Raw genomic sequence first — 23180 nt, 5'->3', positions numbered from 1 at the left:
GTACATTGGTCATTCACACATTTTGGGATTTCCTGGCTTTCCTTTTGCTAATGAGATGAAGTTTCACTCTATAATGGTCAAAAAGACACTTGTTATGATTTCAACCTTGCCAAATTCATTAGGATTTATCTTGTGATCTCAAACATGAGCTAGAAAATATTCTGTGAGTACTTCAGAAGAATGTATGTTCTAGGGCTTGGGGATAAAGCATTCTGTAGATGTCTAGTAGATTAGTTGTCTATGGTGTTTTTGAAGTTTACTGCTCTGATTTCTTTTCTGTTAGATGTTTGAATTAGTCAAGGTAGAACCCTGAAATAAATCATCTCCTACTTTTAGTTTCCTATTTCTCACTTGAATTTTGGCAATGGTTGATATATGTACGTTTGTCTGTGCTTACCTCGCCAGGTAATTTCAGCCTTCGTATGCTTTCATTCACTGCCCAGTGTCCTTTCGCATTTACTTGAAGGACTGTTTATTGCATCTTATGTATAGTAGTAGTAGTCATCATTTACCCAGCTTCTGTCTATCTGGAAAGATCTGCCTCTGTTTCATTTATATAGAGCAGTTTTGCTACATTTCTGATAGAATTGAATGTCTGACAATTGAAACTTAAGAAGAAAAGTTTGAAGCAAAGCTAGGAAATCAGCAGAATTGCAATGGTTAGGTTTTGTTTCTCAGGGAGATTGAGACTAAGGAAGGAACAGTCATTAGTCTGTTTCCCAGAAGACCTCACAAGAATTGAAATTGAAACCTGGAAGTCATAGGATTCCAGGAAAGCTCAGAGCAAGAACAGTCACATTGGAATAAAGAATACAAATTATTTTATTTCTCCGCAGATAAGCCTTTCCCCAATTTGTCATAGATCAGTATAAGTGACAGCAAGCATCCAGATTGAAAATCAATATTGAAAACTCCCAGCGGTGGTGATGGTGAATCAAAACATGCAAACCTTTCTAATTGGGAAATTATAAGCACAGTCATAAAAAGACACCATCAGAAAAAGTTTCTGAGGTTCTCAGACTTGCTAACCAGGTTGATGGGCAAAGCCAGTTAGAAAAAACTAGGATCAACTGTTCTCTTTCAGTTGCACACAAATGCCCCCCCCCACCCCACTAAGCATACAGAGAAATGTGACACGAACAAAAGAATAAAAATTTTAAATCATGTAATTATTCTCAAGAAATTCAAACAATACATTACAAGGAAACACAGACAACCAAATGAAATCAGTTAAAAGTTATTCATATAAAGAATCAAACAGAAATTTTAAGGCTTACCAATACTACAACTTAATTGAAAGGTTCACTAGGGAAATTCAACAACAGATTTGATAACACTGAAAAATTGGTGGACTGGGAGGCAAGCTATTAAATAGGAAGAAAGTGAGAGTGGGATTTTTAAAAAGTACAACAGAATAAATGGATACCATCCAATGAAACAATGTATTTATTATGAAATCCATGCAAGAAGATCTTAAGAAAACAAATGCAGAGGCCTCCTTTAAAGAAACAGTGGTCAAGAATTTTCCAAATCTGAAGAAGGAAATAGAAATACTAAATGTGGCAAGCTCACAAAACAGATTGAGGGGAAGCCAAAACCCTCATGGTAAAGTCATTAAAATCAAGCTGTGAAATACTAAAGAACAAGAAATTCCAAGGAGCCCTGGGAGAGGAGGGATGTATCCTCACCCAGGGGCACTTATACCAAACAGGCTTCTCCGTGGGGGGTCAGGGGTCAGAAGAAGGCTGAAGAACATACCCAAGTCGTTGGAAGCAAGACATTGAAATTATCGATAAAAGTTACTGGAACTGGCCAAACTGTTCTTTATAAACGAACCATTTGAAATGCAACTCAGTCATCAATGATATTCTTATTGCTTATGAATAATGAACAGCAATTTCACAGCTTGCCACTTCTACCTTGAGGTGCTGTGCACAGTCACTCAAGTTTACCTGTATGTGCAGAGAAAAAAATGTGGTGGTAAGCAGGATCTAGAAAGACCAAGACCCTTATTGGCTCTTTGGTAGGGTATTTCACATTTAAACCTTGTCAGAGAAAGGAAATACATAAACACTTGTGTCTCTCTGCAGACTTTAGCATCTAGTTTGAAGGTTTTCAGTTGAATGAAACTTCTCTGGGTTACAATTCCATTTGACATTGTAAACCTTAGATTTGCAGCAAAATAGAATTTTTCCCTCTGCATAAGAGAGGTCATAGGGATATTTTCCAGTTATGTGGTAATTACTGCTCTTTTACACAAAATAAATATCCTCAGTTTTTTATAATTGGTCATGGAAAAAGCATTCTATCCCAAGTAGAAATAAAGGTCATCAGCAAGGATTGTACATCATCCCTGCACAGTTGTCTTCTAACTGACATCCTTATGAATATGTGGTAACACCGTTTCAATAAAATTTCCTGTACTTAAAAATAAGTTGTGTAAGAAAGCACAGAACTGTAATTGAGCACCATGGTTGAAGCACACTGCAAGGTATGTATATATATATATGTATGTATAAAACTTTTAATATTATTTATAATATAACTATATATTTATATTATTTATAAATATATTATTTACATTGTAATTTATATATTATTTATACTATCAAAAATATATATAATTTTGAGTTGTTCCTTGGAATCCACATTTGAAAGGAAAGAATATATATGTTTATTTATATTTGTACTTATTATATAAAATATATATAAATAATATATGCACTATATACAATATTATATATACATATATACATATATACATATTATATAGATATATGTACATATATATAATCTGTGTGTGTATGTGTGCCTACATCAGCTATAGAAAAGGAAGCCATGTACCGCCTGATGTGTAGTATCATAAGCACCAGTTACTATGCAATTGAAGCATTCTCAAGACTTGTAGTAACCTGATTCTACCACCATTATTTCATTTGTTTCTTTGTTGCTAAATAACTTTGTAAGTGGTTTGGAAAGGAGAGTCATTTGGAAATCTAGATGAATGGGCTTTAAGCTTTGACAGGCTTTCTGTTAAGTGTAACATTTCTAATGAGTGTGGTTCAGTCTGTCCTGCTGGCATCTGCCTCTGAACCCCAGCCAAGAAGGACGTTGAGGCAAAAGGGTCACAAGGTCTACAGAGCTACAGAGAGTTCAGAATCAGCCTGGGTAACTTAGTGCCTTTAAAAACAAAACAAAACAAAAACAAAAACAAGACCCAGTGTTTGCAGAATGCTTTGTCTTGTCAGTGCAAAGCCATGCTCAGTTTCCAATCCTTCCTACCAGCAGTTGCACAAAAAGAGAGGCATATATTCTGCCTGGGTTTTACTTTTGCCTTTTATCAAAGTCAGTTCTCACTCAAGTTTTGACTTTAAAAACTTTGATATTTATAAAAAATAGATATGATTTGAGTGCTAAGCATTAAGAGGATTGTAGGTGGAAATTCTGTCTGTCCTCGGACCTTTTGTATTTTCTATTGTTTTCAAAAAATTACATTGGTTTATTTTATTTTAAGATCTGGGGAGAGGGAAACACCTGCAAGGGTATGTGTTTGTATGTGCATGAATGCATGTGGTGTGTATGTGTGTGTGTGTGTGTGTGTGTGTGTATGTGTGTGTGTGTGTATGACTTTCTGGAGTCAGTTCTTTCCTTCCAAATATGGGTCCCCGGTATCAACTGGTCTCTAGTCATGACAGCAAGGGTCTTTACCTGAAGAACCGTCTCCTCCACCCTCCATGAAAAACATTTAAGAGTCTAGGGGGAAATCAATTTACCCTAATTGATGTTTTTCATTGTCACTGCTGTCAGGGTGGGTTTTAAGCTGTGTCCCCTGGGCTCAGGCAGTTAGCTTCATGTGACCCATAGGAAGAGATTAGCATTTGTCCCAGCTGAGGAAACTCTGGTGTCTTTTCTCTGTTTCCTTCTCCCTTCCCTCTTTTCAAATGTGTTTCTCTTTTAACTTCTTTTTAAAAGGAGTGTGATGACTGGTCAGGATACTGGAGAAGTGTTTTTTTTTTTTAAACATACCATAATAATTTATTCTATCCCTTAACTCCCTTCTGTGATTCCACATAAGTATAATCAAATCCTCCCCTCTAGTAGCCTGATGCTTTCATTTGATGTCTCTGCTTCCAACAACTGACTTAACAAACCAAGCCCTTCCACGCCACACTGCCATCTTCCCAGAATCCCCTCCTGCCAGTTCCTCCTGTGGTTACCTCACTGCACTCACAGACTTTAAAGGATGGTCTGTTTCTCGTATCTTCTATCAGTGACCCATTTCTCCTTTCAAGGAAGTCCGCACATTCTGAAATGAGCTTTGGCTGTATACTGCCTAATGGTTCAGCCTGTGTCTTCTTCCAGTGCAGAACTACCACAAAGATGGAGTTCTCCTCTGTCTTATCCCTGCATCCCAGTACTCAACATGGCTTGCGAAGACAGTGACGGTACCAGGAATAGACAAGTGTAACAAGAGTGGGCAGATGATACCCAGTGTTCATTCTTGTGCTTCCATAAAATGTGCTAATGTTTTGTTTTGTTTTGTTTTTTTTTTTTTAAAAAAAAACCCGATTTTATAGGTACTTCTGTTGTGACCGTAAAGGCGTTTGCTCGTGTGTCAGTTCCAGACTCCATAAGATACTCCGTTTTTAGTGGGAATGAAGATGGAGTCTTCTCCCTGGGCTCCAACTCAGGTAATCCCTTCCTGCCTCATGAGGACTTCATTTTCTGTTCACTTTACTGGCACTACTGATGAGTCATTCTGAAAATTTTGAAAGAAAAGGGTAGATGAGGGCCCAGAAAGAGCACAGAAGCCAAAGGCTGGGGAAGAGGGTGGTGAAACACTTTCTGGTAGTCATGGTGTGGATGCTGCACTCATGGGCTCTCAATGGCTGTGGTGTGTCTACAAGACTGCACAGCACTGGTCCTGTTGGCTGTCCACCATGCACAGGGTAGGGGTTCATGGTGCCTTGCCCCGGTACAGGGAGCTTGAGGCTGTGGGAGACAAAGGCGTTCCTTAGTGCCCTGCTGCAGTCCGTAATTCCCACCAGTGCTCATGCAATCAGCCCTAATTTAAAACGTGGTGATTCACAAGATGAATAACAGTAGGAGGGAGATTTGTTAGGAATAAAAGGTTCAGCAGAGGTTGAAGGGAGTAGGAGAGGATAATAGGGGGTGAATGTGATCTCTGTGTGTTTGTGTGTGTGTGTATTCATATATAAATGTTATTGTGAAAGGAAAAATTTTAAATTAAAAGTTTGAAATTCTCAAAGATAAATGCTTATAAGGTAAATAAGAATTGTCTTATGAAAGTCCATGAGAATTATGGGAAACCCAAAGCTGTATATTTGTTGATATCTGTAGAGTCACTGAGAATTATGTTCTTATTATTTCCAAATTAGACAGTGTCTATCCTGCCTTTGGAGTTTTTGAAGGCACCTTGGCTTTTATTTGTAATTTACCTGCCTGTTTGGGAAATTGAAGACAAACTTAGGGAAATCATTGAGGCTAAATTTTATTTAAAAATAAACACACACACACACATACACACATACATACACATACACATACACACCACTGGCCTTGGGGAATTTTCACTGGATGGGCTTCTAATTCACTACTCAACTGGGAAAGTCGGGGACTCACACACAGGAAGTCTTTCTGTGCTGTTAAAGAAACTACGTACAAATAGGGTGCATGTTAAACTTGGCTTTCGTACGACTATGGTGTGAGTGAGCACAGCATAGAGACTGACAGCTATCAGCTGCCTCCTTGTCAAACCCCAACAAGAATATTTCTAATAATTTCTTCATTATCATGCATCTCAGCTGTTTTATTTATTATCTTGTGGGGGAAAACACAAGAGTGTGTTTGTTTGAGTAAATGTCTGGCCCAGGGTTATGCCGTGGCTGTTGGTCCACGCGGCTTGCAGTCTGTTCTTGTGGAGATGTTCCAGGCACCCTCATGTCTTCATCCATGGTAGAGAAAGACGGAGCAGCAGACCTCCTCATACCTTAAGCTCCTCGTGGCTCCAGTGTATGGGGTTCTGGGAGAAGAGCTGAGACTGAATATATTTAGAAAAACAGGAAGAATAGTAAGGCTACCATGTTTCTGCAGCCCACCCAGACCCCTCTTTCCTTTCACTCTTGTGAGATCCAGGCATGGCCTTCACAACTGCTTAATTCCATTACTGAACAAAAATAAACTCTACCTATCATTAGGTCACAGAACTGAAGTACACTCTGTGACAAAGCAATTAGCCATGTTGAAATTTATCTTACCAGAGGCTGGGTGTGGTGGCACCCACCCTTAATCCCACCCTTAATCCCAGCTCTCGGGAAGCAGAGGCAGGAGGATCTCTGGGAGTTTGAGACCAGGCTGGTCTTACATAGTGAGTTTCAGGACAGCCAGGGCTCTGTAAACAAAACAAAGCAAACACCCAAACAACAACAAGTAAACAAACAAACAAACCTCACCACCAGCTCCAAAAACCCTTAGTGGCCCAGGAAGCCAGTCTGGGTCCCTTCTGTTCGCTTCCCTTTCTTCTTCTTGTGCTGCAGAGATTTCTGTGCACTATAGAGTGGCTCCATCAAGGAGATTAGCGTGTGTGCACCTTGGGGTCCTGTTCTTTACCTCAGGTGATCAGCAACCTGAGGCTGTTGCCAGCCACGGGGTCACTGGCTAGCATTTACTACGCCATTGTGTTTGAATCCCTACCAATGTCATTTTTTTTTTTTTGGCTTAACTGAAGCATGAAAAATCTTGCCGTGTTCTCTTCTTTGACTTGATTATAATAAAGCTCCATGCCTTGTTATAGGCCCTAAAGACTCTGTAAGGAAGGACAGCAGTGAATGTCATGTGCCCGTCGCCTTCTTGTTTCAGTTAAGCTAAGAACTTCATACTTTTTCTTGCTAAAATAATTGCATTGATGCTTTTTCTCAAAACAGTGACAGCCCTGACATGTACTACGTGTAGATTCTAATAGTTTTCAGAACATTCAGTTGGTAATCATTGTCTGAAAATGATATTTTTCCTGTATCTGCTGGGATGCACTTACTTCTCTTTCTTTAGTGGTTAATTTAGCCATTTTAACATGTAGAATTAGAAACTAACATGAGACAACACCTCATTCCTACAATTGAAGAGACTTGTAAGTCTCTAGCTCTAAATACTTCTGTTTTCAAAGTATATGCTTTTATAGGTCATAGTTTTGAGTTCTCATATTTGGCACAATTAGTGTTTTTGAAACAGAATTATCTGCCTTTTAAAAATTAATGTCTTGTTTTTCTTCTTTCTTCTTCCTCCCTCTCTCCACCTCCCTCTTTTAATCCTGAGCTACCCCTCCCCAGCCAGCTCTCTTTTTCCCTAATACTCTCTTCTCTCTTCCTCTCTTATTTGACAATATTGCTATGTAGCTCAGACTGGCCTCAAACTCATTATTCTCTTGCCACAGTCTCACGTGTGAGCACACACACACACAGACACACACACACACACACACACATGATTATTTTGTATATTTACATTTTAAATGCTATCTTCCTTTCTGATTTCCTGTCTGCAAACTGCCTATCCCTTCCCCCCCTGCTTCTATGCGGGTGCTCCCCCCCACTCCTGCCTTACTGCCCTAGCATTCCCCTACACTGGGGCATTGGGCTTCCACAAGGCCAAGGGATAAGGCTACATATGCAGGTGGAGCCGTGGGTCCCTTCATATGTACTCTTCGGCTGGTGGTTTCATCGCTGGGAGTTCTGGGGGTAGGGTCTGGTTGATTGTTATTGTTGTTTGTCCTATGGGGTTGCGAACCCCTTCAGCTCCTTCAGTCCTTCCCCTAATTCCTCCATTGGGGTCTACAGGCTTAGTCTGATGGTTGGCTGTGAGCATCCACATCTGTATTGGTCAGGGAACATCAATACCAGGCTCCTGTCAGCACACCTGTCTTGGCATTAGCAATAGTGTCTGGGTTTGGTGTCTGCAGATGGGTTGAATCCCTAGTGGGGCGGTCTCTGGATGGCTTTTCCTTCAGTCTCCACTAGACTCTTTGTCCCTGCATTTCCTTTAGACAGGAGCAATTCTGGGTTAATATTTTTGAGATGAGTGGGTGGCCCCACCTCTCAATCGGGGAGCATGGATATTATAGGTGCACAGTACCACATTAACCGGGCCAATGTTTTTAAATTACATTTCAGGCATTGTATTTCTTCTTATTGAATATTCCCACAATCAGTTCAGATTTGGCTTTTCTAAAGCTGGATGTCCACTCTTTGTTTCTGACATGCATTTCTGCTAGGTTAGCGGTTCTCAGCTCAGCTCACGCTCGCCTGGGAAAATGCTCTGCTGTCTGGCATCCCTTTCCTGCTGCTCCACGGTGTCAGCCACTTTCCGAAAGCCTGTTGTCTGCATGATCTGTGGAGCTCCAGTGTGAGAGGTCTGCGCCTTGAGCCTCTCTTCTGCACTCCATTTTATGTTTCACATAGTTCTCTCTTTGTTTCTTGGGTGTAGGGATCAGCACTTCCTATTTTCCAAAAATTCTCTGGCTCTTTTTGTTTGTTGTAAGTTTTGAGGCTCTGAATGATTTTCCTCACAATTTCATTGTACCACCTTTCCACCCCTAAATTTAATACTTAGGAGTTTTTAACATGCATAACTAAAGCGTTTAGGGTGAGTCCTGAACCCTGGTGTCCCCAGCTAGCATTGCCCGGCCACCCACTCCCAATATGCCAATTAAAGAGAAAAGAACTATTAAAAAACAACAATTGATTATTCCGTCAATGTGGTCATGCTGGGAAGAGGAACAAATAAAGGAGTTCGTGGGCATCTTTGGGGTTCTGACCTGAGGTTTCATTTTTAAACATAAGGCCAGAGACACAGGCCAGGACATGGTACCAACCATAAGCGACTTGCTGCTGCTTGTCTCAGTTGGTCTGCTGCCAGGTACTCTAGGTAGTTGCCACAGCTGAGTGAGTGTCTTCCTGAGAGGCAGGAAGACACCCTGCTGCCAAGGGGCTTCAACCTCCCAGGCCTACTTAGCATAGGATGCCTGAGGGAGGCAGTCATTGTCTAGGGTCCACGCTTTCAACGATCTCACACCCAGAGTCTAGTACCAATTGCGTCCCTGGTAAAATCTCCTTTCCTGCCAGAATAGTTCAATGATCGCTATAAATTTGAATTTAAGCTAATGAAAGATCAGAACATATTTTTCCACTCCCTTTCAACTAACACTAAGGTTACATACACACATGTATATGTGTATGTGCATGTCCATGTGCATGTGCATGTGTATGTGATGTGTATGTGTATGTGATATGTATGTGTATGTGCATGTGTATGTGCATGTGTATGTGTATGTGATGTGTATGTGTATGTGATGTGTATGTGTATGTGTATGTGATGTGTATGTGTGTGTGCATGTGCATGTATATATGATATGTATGTGTATATGCATGTGCATGTGTATGTATGTGCATGTGTATGTGTATGTGATATGCATGTGCATGTGATGTGCATGTGTATGTGCATGTGTATGTGTATGTGATGTGTATTGTGTATGTGTATGTGATGTGTATGTGTATGTGATGTGTATGTGTATGTGATGTGTATGTGCATGTGCATGTGTATGTATATATGATGTGTATGCGATGTGTATGTGCATGTGATGTGTATGTATATGTGATGTGTATGCGATGTGTATATGTATGTGTATATATATGTGTATGTGATGTGTATGTGTATGTGTATGTGATGTGTATGCAATGTGTATATGTATGTGTATGTATATGTGTATGTGATGTGTATGTGATGTGTATGTGTATGTGATGTGTATGTGTATGTGATGTGCATGTGTATGTGTATGTGATGTATATGTGTATATGTATGTGATGTGTATGTGTATGTGATGCGTATGTGTATGTGATATGTATGTGCATGTGTATGTGTATGTGATGTGCATGCATATGTGTATGTGATGTGTATGTGTATGTATATGTGTATGTGTATATTCCATTCCTTTGGAATCTATACAGTCTGGGTTCCTGCTATGTGCTAGTTTTCCTCTTGGTTCCTGTAATTGTCTGTGGGCTTTCCTCATTTTATTTTCTACACTCTGCATAATTACGAGAGGTGTTTCTAGAGGCTTGGGCAATGAGTCTAAGAGCCTCCCTCTTCTAGCCTATGACTCAATACATCCTTCTAGCCCACTCTAATGCACACACAAGGGCATGTACACACATGTGTAACACCATTATACAAACTTATATCTTACCAGTTGCTTTATTATAAAAGTCATTTGAACAGATATCATACCATACTGCTGTCAGGAAATGATTTTCAAACTTTAAGTAAGATGTAACTTTCATCTGACTTTTGGTACATTACTATTAAAATGGTGCTCCAAAGTCACTAACATAGATTTTTCTGGATGTGTATATTATAAAAATGGAAAACTTGAAGGAATGATAAATCAATAAAGTTGATCTCCAAGGCTACAGTCACTCTCCTTAAGAGTAAACATGGGATGAGCCTCTGATCCACAGTTGCAAATGAAAAGTTTACTTTTGTGTTTATATTTCAAGTTACTTCAGATTAAAAACTCCCATTACAGTCCGAGGCTGCAGGGATTTGAGACTCTGACCAGGCTTGGGCATATAAATAACAGATGGTCCCACTCAGGTCGCTCTGTTGTAGGCTGACATAAAACAATGTGATCAAGCTTTCAGGGCTTCCTGGGCACAGTTGTAGCAGGATGGAGTTTAAGAATTATGGGATATCATAAATATTTGTCCCAGTCTGCTTTGGGTTTGCGCAGATGCATGCCCATCGTGTGTGACTGGCTGAAGTAACCTGATTATATTATCACGTCAGTACCATCTGAAGAATCTTAATCTCATTTTGATGTGTATTTTGCAACTTGGATAAAGCTAGAGCTGTGCATACCTTGGAAAATATTACTGTGGTGTTTATTCTCATGCTGTTATACCACTGGCAACTTAACACATGCAAAGAACTTTCAAGGTGGCATTGGGAGCCTTCTTCATATGATAAAGCGGGCAGCTTTCTGCCCAGGTGTTAGGCACAGTGTTGTAAGATTTATACTAGACTCATGGCTGCAGCTGTGATGTTTCTGAGAAAAATGTACGTATATGATACAAGGCGAAACATGGACTTAGTATGTGTGCCAGCCTGGGTCATCTCATGACTTGCACAAGAGTGTGTCATTTATCATGACCAAAATGAATGCCAAGCCAAAAGCATTAGAAGAGTAGATCCATCCCAAGTGCAGTTACCAACGGAGCAACAAGTGTCTTATTTAACTTCCATTTTGAATTACACCACTTCCACCATTTGAAAGTGGAAGCAAAGAAGACAGAGGCAGATTTAAGAACTGTTTGAGGGTCAGGGCCATGGTTCAGTAAGTTAAAGAATGAGCCAGGCAACCCTGGTATGAGCCCAAGTTCAATCCACAGGACTGCCTTAAAAAGTCAGATGCAGTGTAATCACACAGCTGGAATCCTAACACTGAGGCTGTGAGAAGGGCGGGGCAGAACATTGCTGGAGGTTTGTGGGCCAGGTGGCCTGCAGTACACAGGGCAGCAGCAGGAACAAGGGAGGCCATGCATGCCTCAGCCAGGCTCAAGGAAAGGAGCAGCTTCCAAAAGCTCCCAAAGCTATCCTGTGACCCTCGCGTGCACATTGTGGCGTGCCTACCTGCCATGGGTGAATGAATACATTGATTAAAAAATGTTTAAAAAGTAGATATTGGAATGTGCTAAATATGCAGATTTATTTTTTTTATAAATTTAAAAGAAAGCTCCCAGATTCCATTTATCTGCCTACAAATGTTGGAAATTCGCAAATATCTGCAAGTTCTCCACTTTTTCTATCATGGCCCCAGTCAGAGCAGGAGAGTCAATGGTGTTCTGAGACATTTTAAAATAACATCATCGTTTCTTTTTAATTCTTTGACCTTGGGACTAAACCAGGACAACTCATTGTAGAAGAGCCTAGGTTGCTTGATTCCGAAGTCAGGAGTGAGGTGCAGCTCATCATTCTTGCTGAGAACAATGGGCACCGAGCCTTCACCAAAGTCACAGTTTCCATCCAGGATCGGAATGACAATCCTCCACGCTTCGCACAAAGTGTATACCAAGCATCGGTGTCTGAAGGACAGTCCTACGATGCCCGTGTCATACAGGTAACAGAAAGTGTGCATGTGAGTGTGTGTGTGTGTGTTACCAATCAATGTATGTCAGAGTACCTATGACCCATGGCCAACATGTAATTAAGTTTTAACAATCCCCAGGACATGTTCAATGGCTTGGATGAATCTTTAGACTGCAGGAAATCTAAATTTCCTTTGTTCCTTCTTTACTGATCCTGAGCTCAGTTCCTGGACACCTGTTTTCTCTAGGGACCCTTTGAATACTAACAGAAACTTTGTAGGTCACAACAATATCTGGAGTTCCAGGTGAAGACAGAGGCGAAGTAGGCTCGTTCCTCTTGATGAGGACAGCTCACTTCCATTCTTCCTGTGCTTGCTTGCCTGGGTGCTGGCACACATCTTGGTGAAGTCTCCATGTGGTGAAGTTTTTCGAACATCCTAAAGTGCTAATATCTACCCTGGAAAGTCTGTTATCTGAATCATGCTTGAATATACAGCCCCAGGGGTCAGGATGGATTTTTATTGGTTCCTATCGAGAAATTAGTTTTACTTCCTGGTGATCTCAAAGGCTTCTGTGACCTTTCTGTACCATAAAGCTGGCTACCATGGCCTTCTGATGAGGTCCAGACTATTCCACATGGTCCTCAACTTCCTCTGAGAACTTGGGTAGAAGGATGAAGGATACATTGAGCCATAATCAAGGACAAAACCAGGGCCTCAGTATAGAAGCTCAAGAGATGACAAGGGATGTGAGCCAAGGCAGAATCACACCAGATATAAAGGGCGTGGATTAAAACAGTGTAACAATTCACCAGCTTGCTAGAATCTTGACTCAAATGGTATAACTGGCTTAGTGATTGGGATTCAGCACAGTTTCCTGCACTATATCTCCGTGGGAAATATTATATAGACCCATCATTCTAGCCTTAAAAATACTTTGAAAATTCACCAAATAAACCATTAGTACTTATTATTTAGTACTTATTATTTAGTACTTATTATTTAGTACTTATTAGTACTAAATCTAGGATTTGATTCACTTTTCAAAGGTCCCCTTGAGTTAAAACTTCACTATAATATTTAAGAAAGCCTTGTATTGGCCTATTCTATAGACAATACTTCAATCAGATAAGAAAGTAAATGTGGGCTAGGGGTGTGTGGGTGGCTGGGCAGCTCATTAGATAAAGCACTTACCCTGCAAGTGTGAGAACAGAAGTTCAAAGCCCCAGAACACATGTAAAAGCAGACAGGTGTGATAGCTCGCTCCATCCTTGGAAAGGCACGCAGGGGGCAATCTGGCCAGCTGGCTATCTAGACTAGCTGAATCAGTGAATTCCCGGTTAGGGGGATTATAAGTAAATAAACAAAGTCATCTAATGTCAACTCCTAGCTTCCACATACATATGAACACACACACATGTGCACACACACGCAGAAATAAAAAGAAAGAAAAATCAAGAGAAGAATTGCCATTCAGTGTACAGAGTTCCCTGTAACATTCAATTGTTTGTCTGTAGTCAGCATGAATTCATAGCAGAACTAGAAAACTGTACCAGCATATTAGAAATTTTCCAGTTGCACCCAGTTATAGCTCAAAATGTATAGAGACCATTTTGGAAATATTTTAAATGAATGTGTAGATATTTTCCCTCCCATTACCCAGTGCATTAAAGTTCAATTCAAGTGTCAGCTGAATGGCTTGGTATGATTGTAAGCCCGTAGTTCTCAATCTAGGTCATGACTACTTTGGGGGTCAAATGACCCTTTCACAGAGGTCACCTAAGACCATCGGAAAACACAGATAGTTAAATTATGACTCACAACAATAGCAAAATTAAAGTTATGATGTAGCAACAAAAATATTTTTTTTTATTTTTGTTGAAGTCACCACAACCTGAGGAACTGTATTTAAGGGTGGAATATTTAGGATGAGAATCACTACCCTAAGCATTGCTTTTAAAATGCATTTGCTAATCTGTATTCTCTCCTACCATATTTCTCTGAGAAGCAGGCTTGGATCACACTACAGGTTAATCTTTTCCAATGGAAATGTTGGTTTCTCACAGGTGTCTGCTACTGACTTGGATCGGGGCTTGAACAGCCAGATCGAGTATTCCATTGTCTCTGGCAACCAAGCTGGAGCCTTCCGGATTGACAGTCTGAGCGGGGTGATAGAGACAAACTTCATCCTGGACTACGAGTCCTCCAGCTCCTACAGGTGCGCTCAGGGTCACACTCTTCAGAGAACTCTTCCCTAAGGTCTTGCTGACTGAGCTTTTGGGAAAACTCTTCTTTCCCCATTCGCCCAGCCTACAGTCAACCTTTGGACACAGTCAAACAGTCTTAGAAATTATTTCCTATTTTGAAAAAGCAATTGGATCAGATTTGGAAGTTGGTGTGTCCTCTTAAGAACCAAGGGAGAGACATTCAAAAGACAGTGTTGGAGAAGTGTTCACTGAGTAGAAATGCCCTCTGCAAATGCCTTTTATTACTTTAAACATAGAGAATCAGATTGAATGGCATTCCTTTGTGTAATTCTTTATTCTTTTCTTTTGAAAGCCCAGCCTTGTCATCATGGTCCTTGTTGTGGGACCAGCAGAATGGTCCAGCAGAGTGATCTTATTAGAAGCTGACATTCAACATTAAAGACCATGGCCTAGCATCTAAGAGATGCCAGTCTCCAAAGGGAGCATTGTGCTGTGAGCCCGCTCCATGTATTCATGGGTCAGTGTTAGCCAAGTCCAGTCTCCATACACATATCTACAGCATCTCACTCAGTAAGGCAAAGAGCTCTAAGAAACCTAACATGGCCACAAAAGGATATTCCTTAAAGAGTGGTGGCCCCCATGTAGAACACTGTGAAACCAATATCTAAAATCAGGTCAGTGATAGGATCGGGAGGTAGGGCCTCTTATTCAATAAAAGCAGACTCAGAATTGCAAGAATTCCAAGGTGTGTTCAAACAGAGCAAGAGCAAAGGTCAGACTGCATGACAGGAGAAGCCAGCACATGGGTGAAAGCAGGTCCTCCGGGTGCCTGGTTGCTGGTTAGGGCTTCCTCTATGGGATTAAGAGGAAGAGGGGTTTGGTTACTAAAAGTCCTTAGTGAGGGTGGTTCTTGGCTTTGATTGATAAATTAGATCATGCATTTTTCTACTGTGCATGTCCATTCCTGTAACACATCTAATTTTATCAATAGCATACCCAATCATTCACAGGCATAAAGTGGTCAATAGGGGATTCTCCCTTAAAGTTTACTGAAGACACAATTGTGCCTTACTGTGTGAATGCATCCAAAACCAGTTCAGGCTGGCTCGGACCTTCAATTCATACACTACGAATATATTTGTGTAGATACAGAGTAAGATTTATTGTTGAAGAGGAAATAAAAACGTAGTCTAGAGATGGGTGTGTGTGCAACTGATGTGGGTGCAGACCCAAAGTTGCTGGGCAGGTGTTTGGAGAGGAGTGTGTGCACAGTAAAGGAGCCAGGCTGCCAAGTGCGTTAGTGAGAGAGGAGTGTGTATACGGAGGGCAAAACAAGCACAATACAGATTGCTGAGATCTTCCCTATGCTTTCCTGCCTCAACTGCATATAGAAAATAATAAGGGACATCCTGGTATTCTTGCAGGATGACTGTCTGAGAAAAGAAACATTATTTTGCTTAAAACACTGCTCAGAGAAGTTGTTAGTATTGCTTCTCTTTGGAGATACAGTTGCACAGTGGTGTAAGAAAGCGTATCTTTCTTGTTCAGATCACTGTTAGATTTACATTGTAGTCATATTGTGTGCTTTATTCCAAAAAGCTTTGCACATGTGTCACAATTAGTCACCTTTTATCCTTCTTATCCATGATGGTTGTGTCACAATAGTCACCTCTTATCCGTGATAGATGTTCTGAGCTCCTCACTGAAGACCTGAAATTACTATTGAAACTGAAATATATTGTTTAATTGTGTTTCTAAATGCCAGGCAGGATAGCCACCCATTACCAGAGTTACTCTCCCCTTCCATGTTTTATGCCCTGCAATATTTTATATACAATTGTTAACCTTGTGCTTTGAGGTAACTAATAAGTAATCCAAGAATTACCTGAACAGAAACACAATTATGCAGCTGATGACTGAGATGCCTACTCAGTAACTAAGGAACAGTTGATATACACAGTGTAGACACACTAGACAGGAGAATAATTCACATTCTGAGGAGAAAGAGTACAACAGACTGAAGTGTCACCAAGATACTCCAAATAATAGCTATTTAAGACTTACGAATTCTTTATTTCTAGAATTTCCCATTAACACTTTTAGATGGTGGTGGTTGGTTATGAATAACCAAAACAAAACAAAATATGGATGCAGGATGTGGCTACTGTGTTTCATTTCCTTCTTGTGGCTGTTTCATATGGAAGTTGTGGCAGGTCTTGTATTCATTAGCAATGCAAATTACATAGTTGGCTTATTCTAGGTTGTAGTACTACTGAAGGATCGAACTCTGAGTTAAACTCAGTGACTCTGCACTGCACTCACACTGTTTCTATCATTGAAGCTACAGAAAAGCCCTTCTGTTTAAGGGGGGTACACAATACTGTGTGGGTGTTTGAGCTGCTTTCATGTTTCATGAGGAAAGTACAGTATTTTTGTGTGGTTAAGCACTGAAAGCTGGTTTGAATGGAATATGTTACTGAGTGTATTGGACTAATTAACCACCCCCAAACCCTTCCAATTCTGAAAGCCTGATTAAGTGTTTTGTTGGGTTTTGTATTTAATATATTTCAAAATATTACTTCAAAGGTAATTTTTTTTAAAGTTTAAAAACTTTCCCTAAGTTAGGAGTTAGGAAATGTTTTGTAATATTTTAATGTAATTAGTAAAATTATTGTGTTTAATGTATAAATATTTTAAAACTATTCTTTTGCTTCGTTATTAAGCATGACACATTTCTCCTCCATGATGACTGTAGGTAAATCTCAGCTCAAGTGTTCTTTTGGCGATTGTAAATTCAGAGATCATTGATGGTCTGTTAGGTCCCAGACACTAAGCACTTTCCAGTTGTGACGATGGCTTTCTGTTACAGAATTCTTATTCAATGGAGCTTAGTTAGCAATTAAATCTAATGGTTTTCAACTTTTTCCTATTTGCGTCATGTTCCCAACGTTTAAATTAGTCCTAATATTTAGAAAGGCTTTTCTCCAGCTCCCCATGAATAAATTAACTCCAAACTGTGAGAAGCAAAAGCTGAGAAGTTGACTGCTTCTCATCTGCAATAGAAGCAAATTATCTGGGCCCTTGTACATTTGTGAATACCTTCAACTGTACCACCATATATAAGCATACCTGTGTGTGTGTGTGTGTGTGTGTCTGTGTGTGTGGTGTGTGTGTGTGCATGCATGTGTGTGTGTGTTTGTGTGTGTGCACATGATGGCATAAAGATTGAAAATGTTTTTCTGACTTTGAAAGCTTGGTCTTTTATGTTCTGAACTTGTTTGCCTCTGAAGCCTGTGTAATTCTAGCTTCTTTACTGTATGTAATTTTTCCCTTCTCTGAAGAAGAGTTTTTAGGTTTTTCTTTTTCTCATTATATTTAGAAATATCATTATAATCTTTTTAACGATTTACATTATTTTATTTCTCTCTGTGTGTGCATACGTGTGTGCACATGCAGACACACAGTATAAGAATGGAGGTAGGAGGTTAGCTTGTGTGAGTTGGTTCACTCTATCCACCGTGTGGGTCCCAAGGGTTGAACTCAGGTTTAAGGATTGGTAGGCAAGGGCTTTTACCTGCTGAGTGTATCACTGAGCCTCATTATATTCTTTAACGTAGGCCTCTTCTTGAGCTGAGTAAGTTCGTTTTGATCAAGGAACCCTTCCTTTCTCTTCTCATACATGATTTCCTTGTGGATTTCTGCCCCTCTGCCCATTGCTCTGCTTGGTTTTCTTGACTATGGTTTTGGCATTTGCCATTTTGACTGTTGCCGTGAATCCTGTTCAGTAAGTGTTGAGGCAACACTGACCCCTTCAGGGGTTAGAGTTCTAGTTGTGTTTGTTGGCTGACTTCTTTGGGATGTTTCATATGTATAAAGTAGAATACTGAAGAAGATTAAAGGTCATAGAAGAAAGACCTTGTATAAGATCTATCTATCTATCTATCTATCTATCTATCTATCTACATCTATCTATCTATCTATCTATCTGCATGCACAATACACATATGTATGCACCTGAGTATGTATATATATTATATATGTATATATAATATATATATCACATAATAAACAAAACATATCTAGTAAGTGGCACTTGAGGTCTGTTTCTCATGTTATAATTTTGAATACCTTCTGATATCTGCATTCCTTCCACACAATTGTATACAGTGACCCCACAGTCCACACAATTGTCTACACCAACCCTACAGCACGCTCTATCTTCTCATCTTTTCTACTTCCAACTTCATTCATTATCTTTTTTACTGTTATGGACTTGCATTTTTTTTTAAAAAAAATCTTCCTAGTTGTCTTCTCAGTGGAATTTGGGGAAGAAGAGACAAGTCTGAGAAGTCTTCTTACCATCTTTCAGTAGAAATCCTAACTCTTTTTATAGCCATTTCTGGTGTTAGCTGGTATCTTTTTATTTTTCTTAAAATTTCAGAGGGAACAGAAAATTCCTGGTAGATATTTGAGATACAGTGGAAAGAGACTTTTTAAAATTTCTTCTGCCAACAACTTACAGTTTTTTTAAAGGAAATTAAGTGAGATCTTATCTGCTCAACGGCCTCTTCTGAAGGGTTCTGTGGTGAGAGAAGCTTCCCACACTTGGGGGGACTAGGAAAAGATCTTCTGGTCTTACAATGGGCCTGTTCTGGGTCTGGTCAGTTTCATGGTGGCCTCTGCTGACACGACTCTGTGCAAGGGTTCTGCCCATGGAGCACATGGAGCCAGCTGAACATGCTACAACCCTGAGCTTCACAAGACTGCCAAGGAGCCTTCAGACAGCCTGAGGGACTGCAGGCTCAGTTCAGAATTGCTACAGCTCTGTTTCATGGTCTGTCAGTTGTTCTTCCAACCATCAGCAGGCTCCCCTTTTCTTGCCCTTTTATTTTGACCCAAAACAAGAGATTTCCTCCATGTCAAAGATAGTTCACTTTTCTTTTTGCCTGACTTAGTTATTATATAGGACCCTGAGATCATGGTTTCATGAGACTAAGGGTGATTGTGACAGTAGTGACACAGATGATGAAGGTTTAGCTTTAATGTCTCCAATAAAATGTTAGATAATGTGGAGATGGGCAGGTGAAAGGCCTGGAGTTGGTACAGACACACCAAAACCAAGTTCTCAGCACAAAGGAGATTTATTTGCCCAGAGGGGCAAAAGTCATGAAATAAGAGACAAAGACAAGAGACAAAGATAGAGAAGGAAGGAGAAAGGAGTGAGGGATGGGGGAGGGATAATTGTCCAAGAGGGACAAAGGGCTGCCTCTGGATAGAGAGGAGACACGCATGGCCCATAGGCAAATGGCAGTTTATAAAGGGATTATGTTAGGATGAGTCGGATTGTTTTGATTGGATTGTTATGTTAGGTGAGTCAGAGGGAACTTTTGATTGCTAGGCTTCAGTACTTAGATAGCTGGACTTTGGTAGTCAGCCTTGGGAGGAGGAAATGACTAAATAAGAGGGTAGAACTTGGTGGCTAGCTTTAGGAATGTAGTCTAATGGGTTTGCAAGCAGAAGAGGGAAAGGTGAAGGGACAGTACCTGTCAGTGCCATGTTTGCTATGAGCAGGCCTGCTAGAGCCCTTCAGCAGACAGCAGTGGAAAAACAAAATTATGAGCTAATTGCACTCACAAAATGTTCCTATACGTACTTGACTGACAGTCATAAGTCAGTTTCCCACCTAGAATCATTCCTATGAAATCCAAGTGTGTGTTCTACTGCTGTCCAAACTCCACAAGGCAGTAGTGTGTGGGTTTCATGGGCAGCAAGCAGTGGCAGTTTGTTCTTAGTGGGATTCAAAACAAGAAAGACATGAGACTTAATTTTTCATCATTTTAAATTTTAAGATTGGGAAAACAAAAGATACCTACAAGGTACCAGTAATGCTAAAGAAATTATGCCTACATTCGAGATCCAGTTTCTTAAAAGATAGTCTCTGTAACTGACTCATATGAATACCCTAAAAAATGAAGGTGCTATTCTAATCGACAATATACTTTACAATGTACCTGCTTCTCCCTGGATTTATAGATGTGATTTTTTGTGATACTTTATTGGGTTCTCTTATCTATCACCCTTTCAACCTTATTCCACCCTGATCTCTTTCAACCTCCCAACAATAGGTAAGAGAGCAAGAAGGATAGAGGGGAAAGGGAGTGTAGACCTCTTTGAACTACTTCCTTCTAATTAAGTGCATTGAGATTTGGGACAAGTCCAATCTTTGTCTCCAGGATATCCATTTTTTCCTTCTCTTCTCTTTGCTCATGACCACTTGACAAACCATATCATCAGGAACCAGCAGCACCCTCCTCTGAGAGAGTTCACCCAGTACCTCTTGGAGCTCTGGCATTTATATCCTATCAAAAGTTTCTAGACTTCCAAATGTCATAGATACTCTCACAAATATGCACCTGGCAAAACCATTCCCCTGCTAGAACTAAACCATTCCCCTGCTAGAACTAAACCATGCCCCTGTTAGAGCTAAACCATGCCCCTGCTAGAGCTAAACCATTCCCCTGCTAGAACTAAACCATGCCCCTGTTAGAGCTAAACCATGCCCCTGCTAGAGCTAAACCATGCCCCTGTTAGAACTAAACCATGCCCCTGCTAGAGCTAAACCATGCCCCTGTTAGAGCTAAACCATGCCCCTGCTAGAGCTAAACCATTCCCCTGCTAGAACTAAACCATGCCCCTGTTAGAGCTAAACCATGCCCCTGCTAGAGCTAAACCATGCCCCTGTTAGAGCTAAACCATGCCCCTGCTAGAGCTAAACCATGCCCCTGCTAGAGCACGAGTCAAATCAGAATCACCTGCGGTGAAGCAGCCTCTTATCCCACACCTCGGATTAAAAAAAAAAGACAAAAAACAAAAAAAAACCAAACATATTCACTTAACATAACTGGGTTTTTAAAGAAATCAAAATTCTCACTACATGACTCTCACAACACTTATTAGAGAAATATGAAAAGGGAAGTGTGATTAGGTGCTCTGTATCTGCAGCACAGGAAGCATGCCCAGGGAGGGGCCCATTATAAGGAGCACAGGTTTTGAATTGAGCAAGACCTAAGATTAGATTCTGGATCTGCTATTTAATAAATCTCTAGCCATGGAAAAGTCTGAAGAAATTAATACTCAACACTCATTAAAGAAAATTGTTAGAGTGATAGGCATCAACCCATCCTAAAGCAACACTGGAAAGAGGCAGACAGATAACCCATTAAAATGATAACTACTGTAGCAGGGAAATATGCAGTGTACTATGGTCATAAAGAGCTTTCAGATCATATGAGAATCCTTACTGGAGTTGTGAGCTTTGGAAAGTCACCAGAGTGTAAGGATAGGCACATCAGCCAGAAGCCAGCACTTAGAGTATCAAGCATATTTGCTTGGGAGTTTGAATGGCTTCAACGTGGAGAGTCGAGTAGATGTTTAAATAGGGGTTCAGGTTTTCAAATTGCTATTGATTTAATTTTAATTATGTGCATGGTGGCACAGGGAGTTTTACACACATGAATGTGGGTGCCTGTGGATGCCAAGTAGCATCAGAAGTATTTGTGAGCTATAAGATGTGGGTGCTAGGAACTGGCACTTGGGTCATCTTCAAGAAGTATACATTCTGAACCATTGTGCCATCTCTCAAGTCCTAAGGATGCATTCCAGGGAAATAAGTGCAGAGACTGGCTATCCCAGGCATGCACTTCCCTGTGTTTAGTGTAGGAAATCCCATACATTTCTGGATTTAGTTCAACAAGACTCAGGTCCCAATTTGTCTTGACTTCATTGGTTGTGAAAACATTGAATTTCCCATGTTCTGTCATACTGTTAGGTCCTAGATTTAAGTGCTGTTTGATTACTCTACCTGAATCTCTCAAGACAGAGACAAAATAATACTAATCTAAGGGACACTGAAGAGGTCAACTGACCAGGCATGGAATCCGACGATGCTAAGAGTAGTGAGAGAAAGGGAGAAGGTACGGCCAGTAGTCGTCACTCTAACATGGTTGGTAGAACAGCTCACTGTAGCACCACCCCAGGGAGATTAAATCATACTGTGTGGATTCCATCAGAATTTACCCTTTCTCCTCTGAAAAGTCTAAGCCTGTCATGACCCAGTTGCTCTATCATCATGACAGCAAGGTCTCCCAAGTCTATAATGTTGATTAGTTTGAAATTTGGATCTGAGACATATCCGTATATAGCCATCATTTTGACAGAATGTTTTCATGGTACAATTATGTAGCAATCCCCATGCAGTAGGGTGGGTACAAGTGTTGGTACATGTATTGTTTAGATTATTCTTAGAATTTTAAAGACTGTCTCCAAGAACTTGTGCATTTATTTTTACATTAATGCTTCACGACTCCTGGCAGCTTGCTGGAGTTTGTTCTTGAAACTTGTCAAAAATACATAAATCTCAAGCTACCATTCTTGTGAAAGAAATTGTAAATGATGCTATTTAGAAAAGGCCATGGGAGAAATAAAAGTCAGTGAATTCACATTAGAAAATTAAACTAGATTTCATATTTATGTTTTTTATGCTTCCAAGATGGCTCATAACATTCCTTGATTCTTTTCCAAAACAGCTTGATTGTGCAAGCCGCAGACAGAGGGCTGCCCAGGCTTTTGGATACAGCTCTGGTCAAGATACAGGTGATGGATATAAATGACAACGCCCCGGTCTTTCTCCCCTCAGAAGCAGTAGAAATTGAAGAAAGTAAGTGTGCCAATTTGGAATCCATTTTTGATTGACTTACACATTTATCATTTTTTAACAGCCAGAAGTTCTAATAAGTATTAGTTTTCAACAGCCATGCAAG

At 40.3% G+C, this 23180-nt stretch overlaps 1 protein-coding gene across 1 annotated transcript in view; it reads left to right on the top strand.

Annotated features, from left to right (window-relative positions):
* Positions 1 to 23180, top strand: part of Dchs2 (dachsous cadherin-related 2) — a 222381-nt gene that overhangs the window by 185089 nt on the left and 14112 nt on the right. The window contains exons 14-17 of the mRNA XM_052180297.1: positions 4578 to 4691; positions 11976 to 12187; positions 14221 to 14372; positions 22947 to 23077. Of these exons, the coding sequence (XP_052036257.1) occupies positions 4578 to 4691; positions 11976 to 12187; positions 14221 to 14372; positions 22947 to 23077 (609 nt within the window). The remainder of the gene's footprint in view (positions 1 to 4577; positions 4692 to 11975; positions 12188 to 14220; positions 14373 to 22946; positions 23078 to 23180) is intronic.

This window comes from Apodemus sylvaticus, chromosome 4, assembly GCF_947179515.1.
Source record: "Apodemus sylvaticus chromosome 4, mApoSyl1.1, whole genome shotgun sequence".
Taxonomy (NCBI): domain Eukaryota; kingdom Metazoa; phylum Chordata; class Mammalia; order Rodentia; family Muridae; genus Apodemus; species Apodemus sylvaticus.
This window is presented reverse-complemented; position numbering and strand designations above follow the sequence as displayed.